Source organism: Carcharodon carcharias, chromosome 7 (assembly GCF_017639515.1).
Source record: "Carcharodon carcharias isolate sCarCar2 chromosome 7, sCarCar2.pri, whole genome shotgun sequence".
Lineage (NCBI taxonomy): Eukaryota > Metazoa > Chordata > Chondrichthyes > Lamniformes > Lamnidae > Carcharodon > Carcharodon carcharias.
In genome coordinates, this window is record NC_054473.1 from 132,479,314 (window position 1) to 132,496,887 (window position 17,574).

General features: G+C 39.7%; 1 protein-coding gene across 4 annotated transcripts in view; it reads right to left on the minus strand.

Annotated features, from left to right (window-relative positions):
* Positions 1 to 17,574, minus strand: part of nfatc3a (nuclear factor of activated T cells 3a) — a 158,841-nt gene that overhangs the window by 40,601 nt on the left and 100,666 nt on the right. For all 4 annotated transcript variants that reach the window (XM_041191395.1, XM_041191397.1, XM_041191398.1 and 1 more), the window contains one exon: positions 12,467 to 13,231. In XM_041191395.1, coding sequence (XP_041047329.1) covers positions 12,467 to 13,231 — 765 coding nt within the window. The remainder of the gene's footprint in view (positions 1 to 12,466; positions 13,232 to 17,574) is intronic.

A 17,574-nucleotide genomic window follows, 5' to 3' on the forward strand; every position in this document is an offset into this window, starting at 1 on the left:
CTATGCAAATAGCTATTTTAAGTTGTAGCTACAATGCCTTGTAGTCTTTATTTAATTGGTATTATCCCCAACAGCAAAGCAAATTAGCATGATGGGCTCTGTTGGAAGTTGGAAAACTGACATTTTAAAAAGTATAATTCTGTATAATTTATTTTTTCCCCCAATATAAAAAAGTGGAGCACTTTGAACAAGAAGCACCCATAGATGTTCCCTCCCCTTTTAAGCAAAAATACAGATGCTTGGTCTAACCTCCGGGCCACATTTGTGCAAATCAAACTAATTGTAAGCTTCTAAGTATGGGTTTGTGCACTTAATAGGGATGTAGAGGGACAAAAACAGATGTAATATGTAGGCAATAAACACTGTGGTGTAGTTCAGCCCGCTCAGATTGAAAATAGTGACTCTTATCAGGCTAGCAGAAGAGCACAAATGGTCTCAAACACTGATACAGACCATTCAGAAATAAAAATACCTTGTGAATTGTTTACAATGGAATCATACAAGTGATTCTACACAAAATAAATTCCTTCCAGCTTGTGTGGTTGGGTTAAATGTAGAAACATTTAATTTCAGTTGACTGGAGAACTTTCAAAAACCTGAACCACACCAATGCTATTTCTTAAAATATTTTTTCTTAGAGCATAATATTACCAGTAGTATCTTTCCTATGGTTACATCATATCACTCTTACAACAAAGTTCAGTTTTGGTGTTCAGCATGCAGTTATTCAATTACAAATTATATCAGTTATGTGTAATCAGACTAAACAGTCAAACAGATGCAGCGCTCCAAATTAATATCAAGTTATAATTTAAATTCCATCTAAGCCTAGCAGCCCAGAGAGATGGACTAAGACTCTCTGCCATCTTAAAGTTCTTAAAGATAGCTATAACTCAAGTTTGAGTAAAAAAAAAAGAAATGGTGAGTGTATTTTAAAACTTTTAAGAAACAGGTATCTATGAAACTATGTTAGTGAATGACAATGCTCTTTCATTCTTTAAAGCACTATGTTTCATTACAACTCATTCATTCTCAAAGATTGGCAGATTAGCTTTTGCTTTTACTTTGTAGACATGAGGACTAAGTTTTGTGTGTATCTTCCTCATTTTCACCAATTTTCTTCCTTCCTCTCATACAATTGATTCCTTTGCCATTGGCCCAGGTGCACTCTACCATTTTCCAGTGGTTGTAGAGGACATTGCAGATTACACCAGAGCAAATCTGGCATTCTGGTCTGCATCCACACATCTGCATTTCCAGCAGGGGTCACTAAATAATGATCAGGAGCAGAAAGGCTGGCCAATTGTGTGAAGCTAAACATAGTCAAAGATCAAACTTAGAATATTCTAGGTCTGCATAGTTTAGCTACTCACTGCCTGAAACAGGTGACCAAGTGTGTTAGTTCCTAGTATTGAGATTGTGGATCTATGGTGCATAATGTACAGGAAATTCTTCTTTCAGAGGTTAAATACTACTTTGCAGAGGGATCACAGCAGTCATTTAACATTTATGAACTAAATATTGAAATAAATATTTAGCTTTTATAACTTCAATTTGAAAGGTAATCTTTCAAATTATATGAGGTACAATAACGTTCATAGAAATAACAATCTGTATTTTTTTGGTTCTGTTTACAAAAAGAGTAAAGGCTTGAACACTAATCTGACCAGAAAAGGATGTACAATTAGCACATAATTGTTTCAAATTAATGGAAAAGAAAGGTGCAAATTAAAAGGAAAATATTATGACACTGTTTTTCACAAAAATAAATTATTCCACACTGGTTATTATTTAAGCAAGCTAACTCTGAAGCTGGAGAACAGGTGCTGTGGGATGTGTCTGATGGTGGGATGGACCATCATGTCCCACTGGTCAGCCACCGTCTACTTCAAGTTAGGCAGCTCTTGCCAAGTAACATGTTGACACAGCATGGTTCATCTGCTTCAATGGGTGCTTAGAGCCTCTGCTCAACAAGTGGATGAAATCCATCACATAAGGCAAACAAACAAAAATAAAGAATATGCCAACTCTTCGATTGGCAAGCTGGAATGCCAGGGCCACGTGCACAGCGCTGACAGCTGACTTGCAGCTGGTCAATAACACTTGCAAGACAGCTGCAATTGACATGGAACTTGATAAGCTCAACATCGGCATAACATCTCTACAAGAGACCAGACTCGCTGAGAATGGATTACTGAAAGGAAAACATTATACACATTCATCTGGCAGAGTAAGAGTTCAGAGGAAACGTGTGAGCAAGGTGTAGCCTTCACTGTAAAGAACTCCTTACTCTTGATGATAGAACCCCCCCAACCCCCACAAATGGTTCAGAACATTTTCTCTCCATCCATCTCTCGACTCAAACTGGACCAGTTAACCTCATGAGTACCTATGCTCCAACACTGTGCTCCAGTAGAGGCAAATGACCAGTTCTACGAGGAGCTTGACATTACTATAAGCAGATTCCCTAAGTCAGAACATCTTAACCTACTGAGGGATTTGAAAGTAAGAGTGGATCATGAGGCATGGCTCTCCTGACTCAGCCATCACTGCCAAGGAAAGATAAATGACAGACAGAGACTATTTGAGCTTTGCTGCTACCATGAGCTTTGTGTAACTAACACCTTCTTTCAGAACCATTCCACAAAGTGTCCCAGAGACATCCAAAGTCAGGGCATTGGCACCAACTGGATCTGACCACCAGCAGACATGACTCTCTGAACAGCATTCTTAACCCATGCAGCTACCATTGTGCTATGATACAGATCACTCCCTGACGTGCATCGAAGCTTTATCACTCAAAGCGAAAAGGCTATCCTTGTACCAATGTCAGCCATACAGCCTACCCCAAAAAAACAGTTCCACGGCTCGATTGAACAGGCACATTCCACGGTATTCCCACACAGACTGTAGAAGCAAAATGGAACATACTTCGAGATACCATCTGCAATATCGCACTCTCAACATATGGGAAACAAGAGCCGGAAAATGATGATTGGTTCAAGGCTAGTATCTCTACGATGGAACCTGTCATTGAATCCCAAGTGTTCCATTAATTACAAGAGATAGCTGAGCAAGAAAATTCTGAGTGCACTAAGAGTCGCTCCAACTAAAGTCCAATAGGCTGCTAGGTGGTCCACCAATGACTACTTGTTACAACTCTGCCAGATTATCCAGATGTCCTTTAACACAGGTAATGTCAGGGGCGTGTATGAAGGGATCAAAAAGGCAACAGGTGCATCAGCAAAGAAAATGACCCCAATGCAGTCATCACTGACTGCAAATAAACAGTTGGAGAGATGGGGAGAACACTGTCACCAAAGAAGATCTAGACATCATAGAAAGCCGGCTTTAACAGCAGAGCTGGATATTGAACCCACAGTGGAGGAGCTTAGAAAAACGACTGACTTGCTTGACAAAGGCAAAGCTCTGGACATCTGGATAATCTGGCAGAGTTGTAACAAACAGTCGTTGGCGGACCGCCTAGCAGCCTGTTGGACTTTATTTGGAGCGACTCTTAGTGCATCAGAATTTGCTTGCTTGGATATTAAACCCACAGCAGAGGCACTAAAGCTACTGACTCACTTGACAAATGCAAAGCTCGATGCTGATGCTACACTGTCTGAACTCATCAAGCACAGGAAACCAGCACTCCTGAAGCATCTCTGCCTCTGCTGGAGGGAGGGCGCAGTGATGCAAAGATTGTGACCCTGTACAAGATCAAGGGTGACCGCAACAATTGCAACAAATACCAAGGCATTTCCCTACTTAGCATTGTGGACTAAGTATTTGCCAATGTTGTCCTTGTCAGACTGCAGATCTCATGTGAACTCACCTCTCCCAAATCCCAGTGTGGTTTCAGAACAGCAAGATCTACAATGATCTTGTCAGTCCAGCAGCTGCAAGAGAAATGCTGTGAACAAAGCAGACTACTATATATTGCCTTCATCGATCTCACTAAGGTATTTTACCATGTGAACAGAGGCAGTCTATTTAAGGTGCTGGAGGAAACTGGCTACCTGCCGAAGCTGCTCAATGTGACTTTCGCTTTCCATGACAACATGACGGGTAAGATCAGCTATGAGGGGGCAAAAATCAGAACCTTTTGAGATCCACAGTGGGGTCAAACAGAGTTGTGTTCTGGCACCGACACTCTTTAGCATATTCTTCTCTTTGCTACTGCCATGTGCCTTCAAGTCATCTATAGAGGACATCTACTTACATACCAGAGCTGACAAAGCTGTTCAGCCTTGCTCACCTAAGATCCAAGAGAAAAGTATGCCCAGTCCTGATCAGAGAGTTGCTCTACACTGACAATGCTGCACTAACATTTCATACTGAGGAACACCTGCAGGGGCAAATGGACAGAGTTGCTCAAACATGTAAAGAGTTTACTTTGATCATCACCATCAGGAAGCCAAATGTCATGGTTCAGGATGCTGCAAGACCACCATCTACGAGCGTTGGCAATGCGATGCTGGAGGCTGTCAACAGCTTCACATATCTAGGCTCTACAATCACCAGGGATCTGTCATTTGATGCTGAAATCAACACACACATCGCAAAAACTGCAGCTGTTATGCCCAAGCTGACAGAAAGTGTGGGGGAAAAACAGCAACCTGACTAAGAACACCAAACTGAGAGTCTACTAAGCCTGCATCCTCAGCATGCTCCTCTATAGTGGCAAGACCTGGACAACATATGCTAGCCAGGAGAAAAGGCTAAATAGTTTTCACCTTTGCTGTCTCAAACATATCCTCAGCATCTCTTGGCAGAACAGGTCACCAATTCAGAGGTCCTAGAGAGTTCTAATTCTATCAGCATACACTCATTGCTCAGCCAATAATATCTACGCTGGCTTGGCCATGTTCATCAGATGGACGACAGCCATACAGCCAAAAACCATCTGTGTGGTGAATTGGCCACTGGGCCACAACCTTCTGACAGTCCTTATCTCTGCTAGAAGAACATGACAGCAGGATATGAAAATGATAGATATTGACACTGGCAACCGGGAGACAGTTACTGACAGCTGTTATGTCTGGAGGCTGACTGTTTGGAAGGGCTTTGGAAGAGGTGAGCAAGGGCTCACAAACCAACATTTTATGAGACAGAAGGCTGCCCAGAGTGAGATGCCAGGGATAGATTAATTTTAAAAGCGGAACTTTTATATTCGAATGTATCAAAGACATGCATTTTAATAGTTTATATGACAAATATATTAGTCAATTTGTGAATCAATGAGTAGCTGATCAGGACATCTGTGCCCAAGATTGTGAAAAATCAGACATCTGTGGGAGCTGGTGCTTTATACTACTGAAAAATTTCATAAAAATACTAAGCATATTTGCATAAAAATGTAATTAATTGTCAATCACCATAACTGGCAATTAGTTATTTTAAGATTTCTGCATTTGAAATAAGATAGACTTTAAAAGCTGGTTATAATTATGTAGCATTTTAAAAAACTTAACCCTCTATATTAAGCAAAAGACTTCCCTCAACAGCAGGTGGATTCCAACCACATAGTTGCACCATTACTAAGACTGGCTATTTCTGCATGGGTAACGTCACCTGATTCAGTCCCCGCCTTAGTTCAACTGCTGCTGAAACCCTCATCCAAATCCCATTCACCCATGCTCGCCGACCTACATTGGTTCCTGGTTAAGTAATACCTTGATTTTAAGGCTTTCATCCTAGTTTTTAAATTCCTCCGTGGCCTTACCTCCCCCTATCTCTGTAATTTCATGTCCCACAACCCTCCAAAGTATCTGCACTTCTCTATTTCTGACCTCTTAAGTGTCCTTGATTTTAATCTCACCACCATTGGTGGCCATGCCTTCAGCTGGCAAGGCCCCAGGCTCTGGGATTCACTCCCTACACATCTCTTTCATGCTTTCTTAAAACCTATCCCTTTGATCAAGTGTTTGGTCATCTGCAGTAATACCTCCTTCTGTGGTTCAGTGTCAAATTTTGATTTATAATGCCGTGAAGTGCCTTGGGACATTTTACTACTTTAAATGCGCTATATAAATACAAGTTGTTATTATTGGTTCTCCACTAGCGCTCAGTCTGGAGTTGGGATGTCTTGCTAATTAAGTGAATCCAAGTAACTGCAGCTGCTTGTAAACTTACAGCCAATTTGAGAGCAACTATAACACAAAACTGATTCTCGGTCTGAAGAAACAGGCAAAATATTTACTTTTTTTCAGCTTATCTTTTTTTAAATAAATGTAACAAAATGGGAACTTCAGGATAACAAATTGACAGACATACACAGGCTGTTATTATATATATTTGCAAATCTCCTATGGTGAGAGTCACTTCAAATTATCAAAACAGAATTGTTATACTATTGAATACGTAAAGTATTATCAGGGTCCATTGTGACTAAATAAATCAAACTCCACTTTTGTAACAAGGAATTGTGAAATTACAACATCAGTGCTTTGGGCACCAACCATTTATTATTGTAAAAAACTGCAGGTCAGTTGTCTCGATTACAGATTTCTTTACCTACACATTTAATCTTTATTTTTCTTTTAATAAAGTCCAGGTGACATTAAAGGCTGGCAGGCAGTATACAGGGAACTCAGGTAAGTATGAGTTTAGCAGCTGTGACAAACAGGGTTTGTGGGATTTAGCAGCATTTTGGCTGAGGTTCTGGAGAATGATAGCAGTAGGGGAGTTAAGGGCTTGGTTGCAACAGGAAAGGACTGTGGAGATTGGTAGCTCTGGATGGTTGGACTACGTGGTTTGAATTGATTCCTGAGGTCTATCAGTAGAGGGAAGGGAAGGGTGGTCCAGGGTTGACAGCTGAGGAAATGTGGGATAGTTGTGGGGAGGCGGTGTTGCGGGGGAGGACCTCTGGAAGCATTGAGGAAGTACTGGAAGTGTCTGAAAATCAATTTTCCTTCCAATATTTACTTTGCTCTTCAATTTACAGCATAGTGATTAGGAACCAAAAACATCTATTATCTTAAAAAACATGGAAGTTGGATTTAAGGCCAGCAGTAAAGAAGGGCTTTAAATGTTTACATAACAATGACACAATCAATATTTGAATATTTACAATAACTACTGGCACTATTAGATTAGAGTTACCAAGTATATTTTTAAACAGTGGTTCTGAGCGGAGTTGATCCAAATCTGAAGGTTTGTTCACATCAACTATTCTGAAAACCTGAAATTTCCAAAATGCCATCTGTAGATTAATGCAGTTTTACCAAACCAAAGTGGCTGAAAGTGTATGCGATTGTAAACTCAAGTGAAACTTGAATGAGACAAAGTACAGTTATGAGACTGCAATTTTTGATTTGAGTGAGACACCAAAGCAAAAGAGTCCAAAAATGATTAACATAGTTACAAAAGGTTCCCCCTTCCAGTTTAAAGCTTTCACAATTTATCAAATACATACGAAGGAATATGGAGCTTAAGTATTGGTCTTTCCTGGCTCATAAAATATTTAATCACTCATTCCAAAGTCAAGTAATTCCACTTAATGAACTGTTCATAGAAAGAGCTCAACATCAAGGCAGTATCTGACTGAGTATGGCATCAAGGAGCTCAAGCAAAACAGAAGTCACTGAGAATCCTAGGGATCCAGTAGCTGAAGTCACATGTTGCACAGAAGACAGTTGCAATTATCAGAGGCCAATGAGTGCCCAGGATATCACTACACGGGTTTCACATACGTATCCTCAACCCAACAATTTTTAACTGCTTCTTCAATTATCTTCCTTTCATCATGAGTCAAGGCTTCTTCAGTATGGATTCTACACTATTTAGCTCCATGCGGACCTGCAGCAGAACATGGATAACATCTGCCCACAGGCTGAAAAGTAGCACTTAATATTTATGGTACTGTAAGTGTCAGGTCATGACTCTCTCAGACAAGTGAAATCCCTGCCATTTTCTTTGACCTTCAATTATAGAGTCCTCAGCCATCAACAATTTTAAATTCATTAATGGGATGTGGGTGTTGCTGGCTAGGCCAGCATTTATTGACCATCCTTAATTGCCCTTGAGGTGCTGGTGGTGAGCTGCCTTCTTGAACCGCTGCAGTCCATGTGGTGATGGTACACCCACAGTGCTGTTAGGGAGGGAGTTCCAGGATTTTGACCTAGCAACAGTGAAGGAACAGCAATATATTTCCAAGTCAGGATGGTGAGTGGCTTTGAGGGGAATTTCCAGGTGATGGTGTTCCCATGTGTCTGCTGCTCTTGTTCTTCTAGGTGGTAGGAGTTGTGGGTTTGGTAGGTGCTGTCTAAGGAGTCTTGGTGAGTTCTTGCAGTGCATCTTGTAGATGGTATATACTGCTGTCACCTGTGCACCAGTAGTGAAGGGAGTGAATGCTTGTGGATGGGCGCCAATCAAGCAGGTTGCTTTGTCCTGGGCAGTGTCAAGCTTCTGGACTATTGTTGGAGCTGCACTCATCCAGGCAAGTTGAGAGTATTCCATCACACTCCTGACTTGTGCCTTGTAGATGGTGGACAGGCTTTGAGGAGTCAGGAGGTGAGTTACTCACCACAGAATTCCGAGTCTCTGGCCTGTTCTTGTGGCCACAGTATTTATATGGCTAGTCCAGTTCAGTTTCTGATCAATGGTAACCCCCAGGATGTTGATAGTGGGGAATTCAGTGATGGTAATGCTATTCAATGTCAAGGGATGATGGTTAAATTATCACTTGTTGGAGGTGGTCATTGCCTGACACTTGTGTGGTGCAAACGTTACTTGCCACTTGTCAACCCAAGCCTGGATGTTGTCCAGGTCTTGCTGCATTTGGACATGGACTGCCTCGGACTGGTTGTCAGAGGTCAACATCTTGGGGAGTCATCACTGAATAAGGCAAAGGCTGGGGCTTCGTGAGTGGTTCGCCTCCTGACTCCTCAGAATTTCTCCTCCTTTCGAAGGCACAGGTCAGGATGTGTGATTGAACATTCACTACATGTCTCCAAGGATGAAGCGTTAACATTTAAGGAGTTCAGCAACACTCAGGACAGAGAAAACATAGAAAATGTCAGATAGAATTTGTAAAGAAAGAAAAATGTTGACCCTCCATCAGAACTGGGCACAGCAGTTTGCTTAATCAATGCCTCTGTCACTGGACTCAATATCCATCCCCTTCACCACTACAGCATTATGACTGCAGTAAATGAACTACAGGATGCATTGCAGCAACTCACCAAGGTTACTTTAACAGTACTTTTCCTCCTCTGTGACCTTTACGCCAAATAGGAAGACAGCAGCAATTTGTGGAAACACCACCACCTCCAAGTTAACCTACAAGTCACACACTATCCAGAGTTGGAGCCAAATCACTTTTCCTTCATCATTAGCAGGCCAATATCCTGTGAGTTCCCTTCAAAGGCTTTCTATCCTCTATAAAGCTCATGTCAGGAACGTTGGAAAACTTAACACTTTCACAACATCTCAAGAAGCTCAACGTCATCCAGGACAGAACTGTTCATTTTACTGGCGTCTGTGACACTGGATTCAATATCCACTCTCTCCACCACCAACACACTGTGGTTCCACTAAGTATGATGAGCAGGATGTATTACAAGTTACTTTGACAACACCTCCTTCCCCTGCAGCCAAGACGAGCAAAAGGAGTAATGTTGTGGAAACACCATCACCTCTCCAAGTTCTCTTCCTAAATCAACCTGGCTTATATGCTTTTCCTTGATTATCACTGGCTTGAAATATCCTAGCTAGCATCATTGTGGAAGCACCATCACAAAGGCTCCCAGCACTCAAGGAGGCCAACCACCACATCTCAGGGAAACCAGGAATAGGCCTTAATGAGACTTTGCTAGCATCCAGAAAATGTAGAAAACAACTTTTCAAAATATGAATCTTTTCATGTACAGTTTGCAGCCAAACCATTTCCATTGATAAACGTTACAAAGCAAAAAATATGAAGAACGTTGCTGAATTCTCTGAATTTCTGGAATAAAAAATATTTTTAATTTGTGGTTTTGGTATAGAAAATGTAACCACAGTCCTTAAAGGATTAAAAACAATCCTAAAATCTGAAAACTAGCAAGCTTAATTTTTGCACAAGCTTACTGCTTGCAAGAATATTTTGTCATTAATTTGAATGGCATTTCAGAGGTCTCTAAGGAACCAGCAAAACGTATGGGGCTCAGCGCTTTACTTGGATAATCCTAGCTCCTTTATGAGTCTGTATCACAACCAAAGGGAAAAATATAATATATACATATGTATATTTTTAAATAACAGCAATAGCTTACTCTAATCATGGCATACAATTCCTTATTTTTATGGGACAAGAAAGTGCGAAGGTGCTAAATATATGCTGGTCTTAAAAATAACCCTTACCAAGTCTTCATAGCACTGAATTTTTTTGTAATATTATTGCAACTTAAATTAAGAGATACATTATGAATTTTCTTTACCAGGTAGCTATCACAGAAGTAGGAATCACTCCTGAAGTTTTGTGGAAATGTAACATGGTTGGTGACTACATTCTGTAACAACTTTGGAAATGAGTTTGCTTAATTTACTTTTCACTTTGCTAAATTTCTGGCTTATGTAAGCTAAATTTGGGTAATACTTGGAACTTCTCATTGCCCAACGCATCAGGACAAGACCAAGATATATTCGTAATGGAGAAATCAAATCAGTTTTAAGCCTGTGGTACAAGTTTACATTAAGGTATTGAAGGGTCAGACTTCGTTACTAGTTTATAGATAAAAGGAGACATGATTTATTTCTTGCATAGTATATGTTTCACCTCAGCTTGAGCTTGCAGGAAAACAGGTAACAAACTCAAAAGTTAACCCATGTTGCTCTTAGCCCCTCCTCCCCTAAGGAAAATTATGGAGAAATGTTGACAAAAAAACCTGCAATCAAACTAGTCAGTGAAGAACAGTTTAGACTTAATTATATATCAAATTGTGTTTAGTTGTAAGGCAATTGGTGTGTATTAACCAGGGATTCACTTGTGCCCCTATAAATAGGCACTGACTTAAATCTGTAGTTGCTGGTTTAAGAGGAGCTTGCTTGCAATCTGTAACTGTAAATAAATGCTTATAAAAGAATATAAAGATTGGCTCCAGTAATATCCTTCACCAACTAGCTTTCTGGATTACAACGTAGACCACCAGAATGCCTTTCTCACATCAGTTTTGCTCAAAAAATTAAATGCAATGCATATGTTTAATTCTATTTGATTCCTTTAAAAAGGAGCAACTCCTGCCCCCGTTTGGCAACTTTGTGATTCATCATGCAGTGTAAACAATTGCTGATAACATCAATCCTGACATCATAACCACTGCTCCCATTTTCTTCAGCCAGCAAGAGCTGGTAATGGTTTTGCTTTTATCATTTACAGCTCCTCTCTACCCAAGGTAAAAGGAAAATACTGCGGATGCTGGAAATCTGAAACAAAAACAGAAAATGTTGGAAAAACTCAGCAGGTCTAGCAACATCTTGGAGAGAGAAAAACAGAGTTAACATTTCAAATCTGCATGACTCTTCTTCAGAGCTGAAGAGAAGGGGAAATGTGATGAAATTTATACTGTTTAAGGGGGGTGGAGCAGGTGAAGCTGGATAGAAGGCCTGAGATGGGTAGGAATAAAGGAGAGATTGGCAAAAATGTCATAAACTAAAGGACAAAGGGAGTGTTAACGGTAGCAGTAAGGGCTAAAAAAGGTGCTGTTGGTGGCGTAAAGGTAAGAAAGCAGAATGTGATAATAGCAGGACAAGGCTAGCACTGCGTGAAAGAACACCTTTTTTTTAACCCTTACCACTATCATTAACACTCCCTTTGTCCTTTAGTTCATGGCATCTTTGTCAATCTTTCCTTTGTCCCCACCTATCGTTGGCCTTCTATTGAGCTTCACCTGCTCTACCCCCCTTAAATAATATAAATTTCATCACATTTCCACTTCTCTTCAGCTCTGAAGAGTCATACGGGCTCAAAACGTTAACTCTGCTTTTCTCTCTCCAAGATGCTGCTAGACCTGCTGAGTTTTTCAAGAATTTTCTGTTTTTGTTCCTCTCTACCCAAGTTACTTATTCTTTACTTATCTCATTACCTGCTTGTGCCTTGCATCATCATCCCTTTTGTTACTTAGCACCCCCTGCCTTCCACCCTATCACAGGTCTTCCCTTTTGTTCTTTCCCCCCCCCTCCTGCTTTTTCGTATTTCTGGACTTGCTTAAAACCTATCACATATCTAACACGTTTCAGTGCTGATGAAAGATCATTAAACTGAAACATTAATGTTGTTTCTCTCTCCAAAGATGCTGTCTGAGCTGCTGAGTATTTCCAAGAATCGTTGTTTTTATTATGACATTAGTAATAGTTTTCTTGACCAATAGCTTTGCTCTTGATAACATATAACTCTGGTGCTGACCATTTCCCTGGTCAGCTCAACAAATTTTTTTGGTAGTTTCCTTTCTAACAATAAAATTATAAGTTAGGTTAAATTACTTACCATCGTCAAGTGTGATATCCTGTAGGCCAATGGCTTGAAAAGGCAACTCACTATCCTCTGGTTCTTGTTTAATGTTCATGGATGCTGTCTCTGGTGTTGAAAATGGCAATGGATCACACACATTGTGATGTGTCAATGGAGGAGGTGCTGATAGACTTCCTAAACTTGTACTATGTAGCTGTGGTGAGGTTTGTCCAGAGTGTGGAGAATGTCCCAAAGAGTGAGCTGCTGTTGGAGATGGTGATGAAGCTGGACCTGGATTTGGAGAACAGTACATTTGCTGCATTTGTTGACATCCAAGGTTGATTTGAAGTGGACCAGCTACATCAGGCTGATAGGATAATTTTTCATATCTCTGGCTAGGAACAGAGTTCATGGGAAGACCTGGCTGTCCATTATACATCATGTTAGATTGCATAGGCTGATAAGAAGGCCTGATAGGTGGAGCTGGTGCTGGGAAGGACTGGTGACCCAAGGAAGGCATAATGGGACATTCCGAACCTGGACTAATGCTTCTTCCTGATAGGTGTGGCATGCATGTTACTGATGGAGAAATCATTGGTGTATATGTTTGTGGCATTGGAGGGCCGAGGTTCCTCTGTGAAGCAGGTGCCAAATTTTCATGAAGGTGGCCAGTATCTGATGAAGGCAGCTGAGACCCAACTTGATGCAGACCAGATACACTAGCAGTGTGTGCAACAGGCATTGGAAGGGTAGGAATGGCAGGCAGTTCTATCTCATCAGGATGCTCCCGTTTGATTAAAACTGTGAAGAAAAAGAAAATACAAATTAAGTGAAGGTGTATATAATGACATGTGCCATTAATGCATCAATGTACCCCAGCTTCTCACCATTTTTGCTGGTGCCATAGCGTCAGGTTGGGGTATGGTATTTCAGGCATTGACTCATCTGAATTGGCTAACGTCCAAGTCAGAAGGCTGTGGGCTCAAGCCTTATTGCAGGACTTGAGTACACAATCTGACACTTCAATGCAGTACAGAATGAGTAATGCATTTTCAAAAGCACAGTTATTCAGCTGAATGCTAAACAGAGGCCCTGCCTGACTGCTCTGGTGGTTCACAAGTACATAAAGATCCCATGATATTATTTGATGAGAAGTAAAAATTTCTCCTCTGGAACAAATGAACAACAGAACAATTAATATTCATTTCATTGCTGTTTAGGGAATCTAGCTGATTACAGTATGACTGCCACATTGAGATAACAACACTTTAAAAAGTGAATTCTTGGATATGAAGTTTTACAGGATAAGAAAGATGTACTTACAAAGCACTTTATGACAAGTATTTTTTTCTGATTACTGGCAGTCCCCAGAACCATATCCAATTTAGTAGTTAGTGATCGTAAACAAGGATAATTAACTAGCTCTGCAAACAGAAGGTATCAGACTGAACTTGATTATTCCATCTTGTAAACATCCACACAAATTTATATTAAGGGGCCAATGGACAGAGATCAGGACTCTTGATTTCTGCCCAATTTTTCTCTTCCTTAGCCCACATCCTTACTTTGATCAGTGAATTCAGCACAAACCAGGGACCAAATCTCTTGACCTCTGGCTCTGGATCATACAAGGTAGCACTTTTATCCATCAGGTCATCAATGGTGAAGTGTTAACATTAAGCATAATAATATAAACTACACTACTTCTTAAGTAGAACTTTATGGGGATATGTTTTCCTCTTTTAGAAACTGATTTAAAAACCTAAAATTATATTCACTGTAATTACTGCTTGGCTCCTGCATTCTTTTTTATTATAACACAAAGCAGTCTAATCAAAAGAGTAGCTCAGCAGTATAGTGCTCACCCATTAAGAAGACATCTGCTTAATACATGCACACAGCTGCAGAATGCACCTGCTTTTCATGCCAACTCCGTCCCACAACTTATGAACATAATCTTAAACTGGGGCCACAAGATTCCAAGCTATTCCTATCTAAACTGCATCACACACATATACATTGCTAATATATGTTAATATAATGAAAACAGGGCAAAAATTAACAATGTAGGACATTTAAGAGTATTGTTTACATACCCCCATGGCAGAATTGCAAAGTGTCAAGTACAGGAGGACGACTCAAAGGGATGAAAGGTTGTATTTAAAGTTGCTTAAATTTTAGTTTCTTGATTTGAGCTTTTAATTGTGGAAGTTAAAATCATTCCATAATCATGTTACTTCGCCTATTTTTTTTTTCAGTAGAATTTATCAATTGGTAAAGAGATAAAACAGCTATAGTGCAATTAGCAACCAAGAAAAATTCTGAATTAAGTCATATTTCGCAGTGCAGCCAGGTGGTATCACAAAATTTGGAACATGGGTAGTCTTGTCTCCATTTAAAAGTATCGAATAGTTTGTGACAATAGCTTGTGACAAATGTTAACAGCTGCTTTCAACATCTCCACTCAACTTTGAAGACATAAGTACAATCACTTAAACCACTTCTACTGCTCCATTTAACAGTTTCATATTCACTAGTTTAATTGTTTTGATACTTTAAAATTAAGTTCCTTTTCTTGTGCAAGTTTATGAATCTATGTTTACAAATGACTCCAAGTATTTTAGAAACAAATGCCTTTCCTGTCTCATTGAAATACAAATAAAAGTTCCCAATTATAGTTTTACAGAAAGCTTAATGCACAATTTTTTGAAAGCACATGAATGGATCTTCCATGGTATTGATCATTTGGTTGGAGGATATGTTTCGTTGTAATGACAGCAAAGCTACACCATGTAATGCATAATTATTTATAACTTCTGCACCATTGCTCAAAAGGAAGGAAAATATATCTCTATTCTTATAATTTTAATAAAAAGTCAGTGCACAGTCCAATCCTAATTCAGTCATGCACTTGGAAATATATCATCTGGCAAACTTTGTCTCTTGCATCCATAAACTGTACATTTTATACTAAATTATTTGTCTCTGTTTTAGGTCTCCTGTCAAAAAGATATTGCAAATTACCCTCATGGCTACCAACACAAATTCTTTGATTGCATTTGTAACTCAAGAAAAAGCTGCCATATTTTCATAAGCTGGTGAAATGCTGTAAAAACAAGCTATTTTACAGATTTTTCAGAATTTAGAAGGTTTGAAAACAATGATGACAAGATGCAATGTGTAAATGTTCTGTGCCATGCAGGTTCTTCCACATAATTCCTTGAAAAGTTTCTCATGTTTAAGAGGTAAACTAGCAAAAACATCAAAATAGGAGGAATGTGCCTTTCCCAAAAGGAAAGGAAATCAAAGCAAATGCATGAATTTGTTAAGTCAAATACGTGATCTTGCAGGCCTGCAGTTAAGTTGACTTATTTTCTGTGACAGAATGGTTTTTAAATAGCACCGGAGCAAGGGAGAGTAAATAACTTCTGAAAATGCAATAAAAAATAGCTTAACTTTGAAAGAGCACTAACTTTGTGGTATCATTTTCAGCCAATTTCTAAAATAAACCAATTCTTAAAACCGATGATTTGAGACAAGTAACCAAAAAGGCTTGGCTGCTTTACTTCAAATGCTCAGATGACAGCTCAAACCTACACATTTCACACTGCTTTCCCATTGCTTTGTGTGCCATACGCCCACACATACACTGTTGTTAGTGACAAACAATTTGCGACAAGTTCAAGCCTTAGCTTCTGCCAGTTTAGCAGAAGACCGTGGTTTACAGATAATAACTGGCTGCTGCTTAGCAGTACAACAAGCCACTTCCTGCCAACACCTGTCCTGATCCATCATTGGTCCGCTGAACATTTCTTGCAATGAAAACAGGAAACATATAAAGTGGGCTGTGTTACAAGCACTCATCTTTGGTAAAATATCTCATTATTTAACAGCTCTATGGCAATACTATGGCTAAACATTATAATCACAAACAGGGGAGTTTAATACACTATTGGCTGGAAAGGAGCAAGGGTACAGTTAAAAAATTGAGCTCCCCATTTCTTGCCAATTCCCTACTTTATGTTGCTGATTTAAGTAGAGGGTGAGTGAGGCTCCTGCCGGATTCCTGCGCGAGCCTCATTAGAAATTTAAATTGTGGTCCCATAACTTACATATGACCTCAATGGCATCTTTACTCATTCTTTGGATTAAAACAGGAAAACTCCTCCAGGTTCTGACACCAGGGTCCAGGCTTCTTCATCTCTGGGTTCGCCACTCACCAGCTGTGACACCCTTGCAACACCTCTCCCATCCTAACTTACCTCACTATCTGCAGCCTCTTTTTGTGATAGCAAGCTGACATTAGCTCATCACTGCCCAATTCCCCCCCACTCCATTCCTCACATTTCTGAATATTTCAACTTGCTCAAATTGGTTAATTGCAATAAGTTTAGTACTAGCTATCTTACTATTCAGAAGTGCTGTTTTGTCCATTGAGAATAACAAAAGGTTGGAAAGCAATACAATCAAGGAGTTTTCATAATTCACTCTGTAAGAACAAAGCTCAAACTGGGTTACAACATCCAACTTTTAATTCCAAACATTTTGATTTCTTTCCCCACAGGGGAACTTTCCTAGTTAAATTTATACCCTTTGTTGGTACTGATATTCTGACGAAGTTTTGCTGTGAAAACATCATTACAAGAGTTTAGGGATGTAAAACATTCTTAGATGGATATTCATTGTGCCGTAAAACTTTTCATTTAAAATTGAAAAGTGCTCTCAGTATGACTCAAGTTTATCCTAAGTGATACTGATCAAGGAAGTATTAAGTTTGAACCTTATTATGTACCAAGTTAGCTAATTTCAGCAGAAACAATGGTGAGAGTGCTATAAATGGATTCAATATCTTTGCTTGAGATTAGAGGAAAACTGATAATTGGTCAGAATTCTTGCTTCTGATCGTTATCCATTGACCCTCACTGTAAGTACATATTGGCCGACAGCAGAATCTAGTTTGGCATTGAGGTCACCTGTCCTACCCAGTGGTCAAAGAGCCTACTGACACTCCCTGTTGCAGTTCATGAATAATAATTACCTGGCACTCTTTTGTACTTTGTCAAATGATTGAACACCAGCAAATAATTAACTCAGAAGAATAAGGGAGAAATTTGACATAAAAAATACAGAATTTTTTTGGAAGG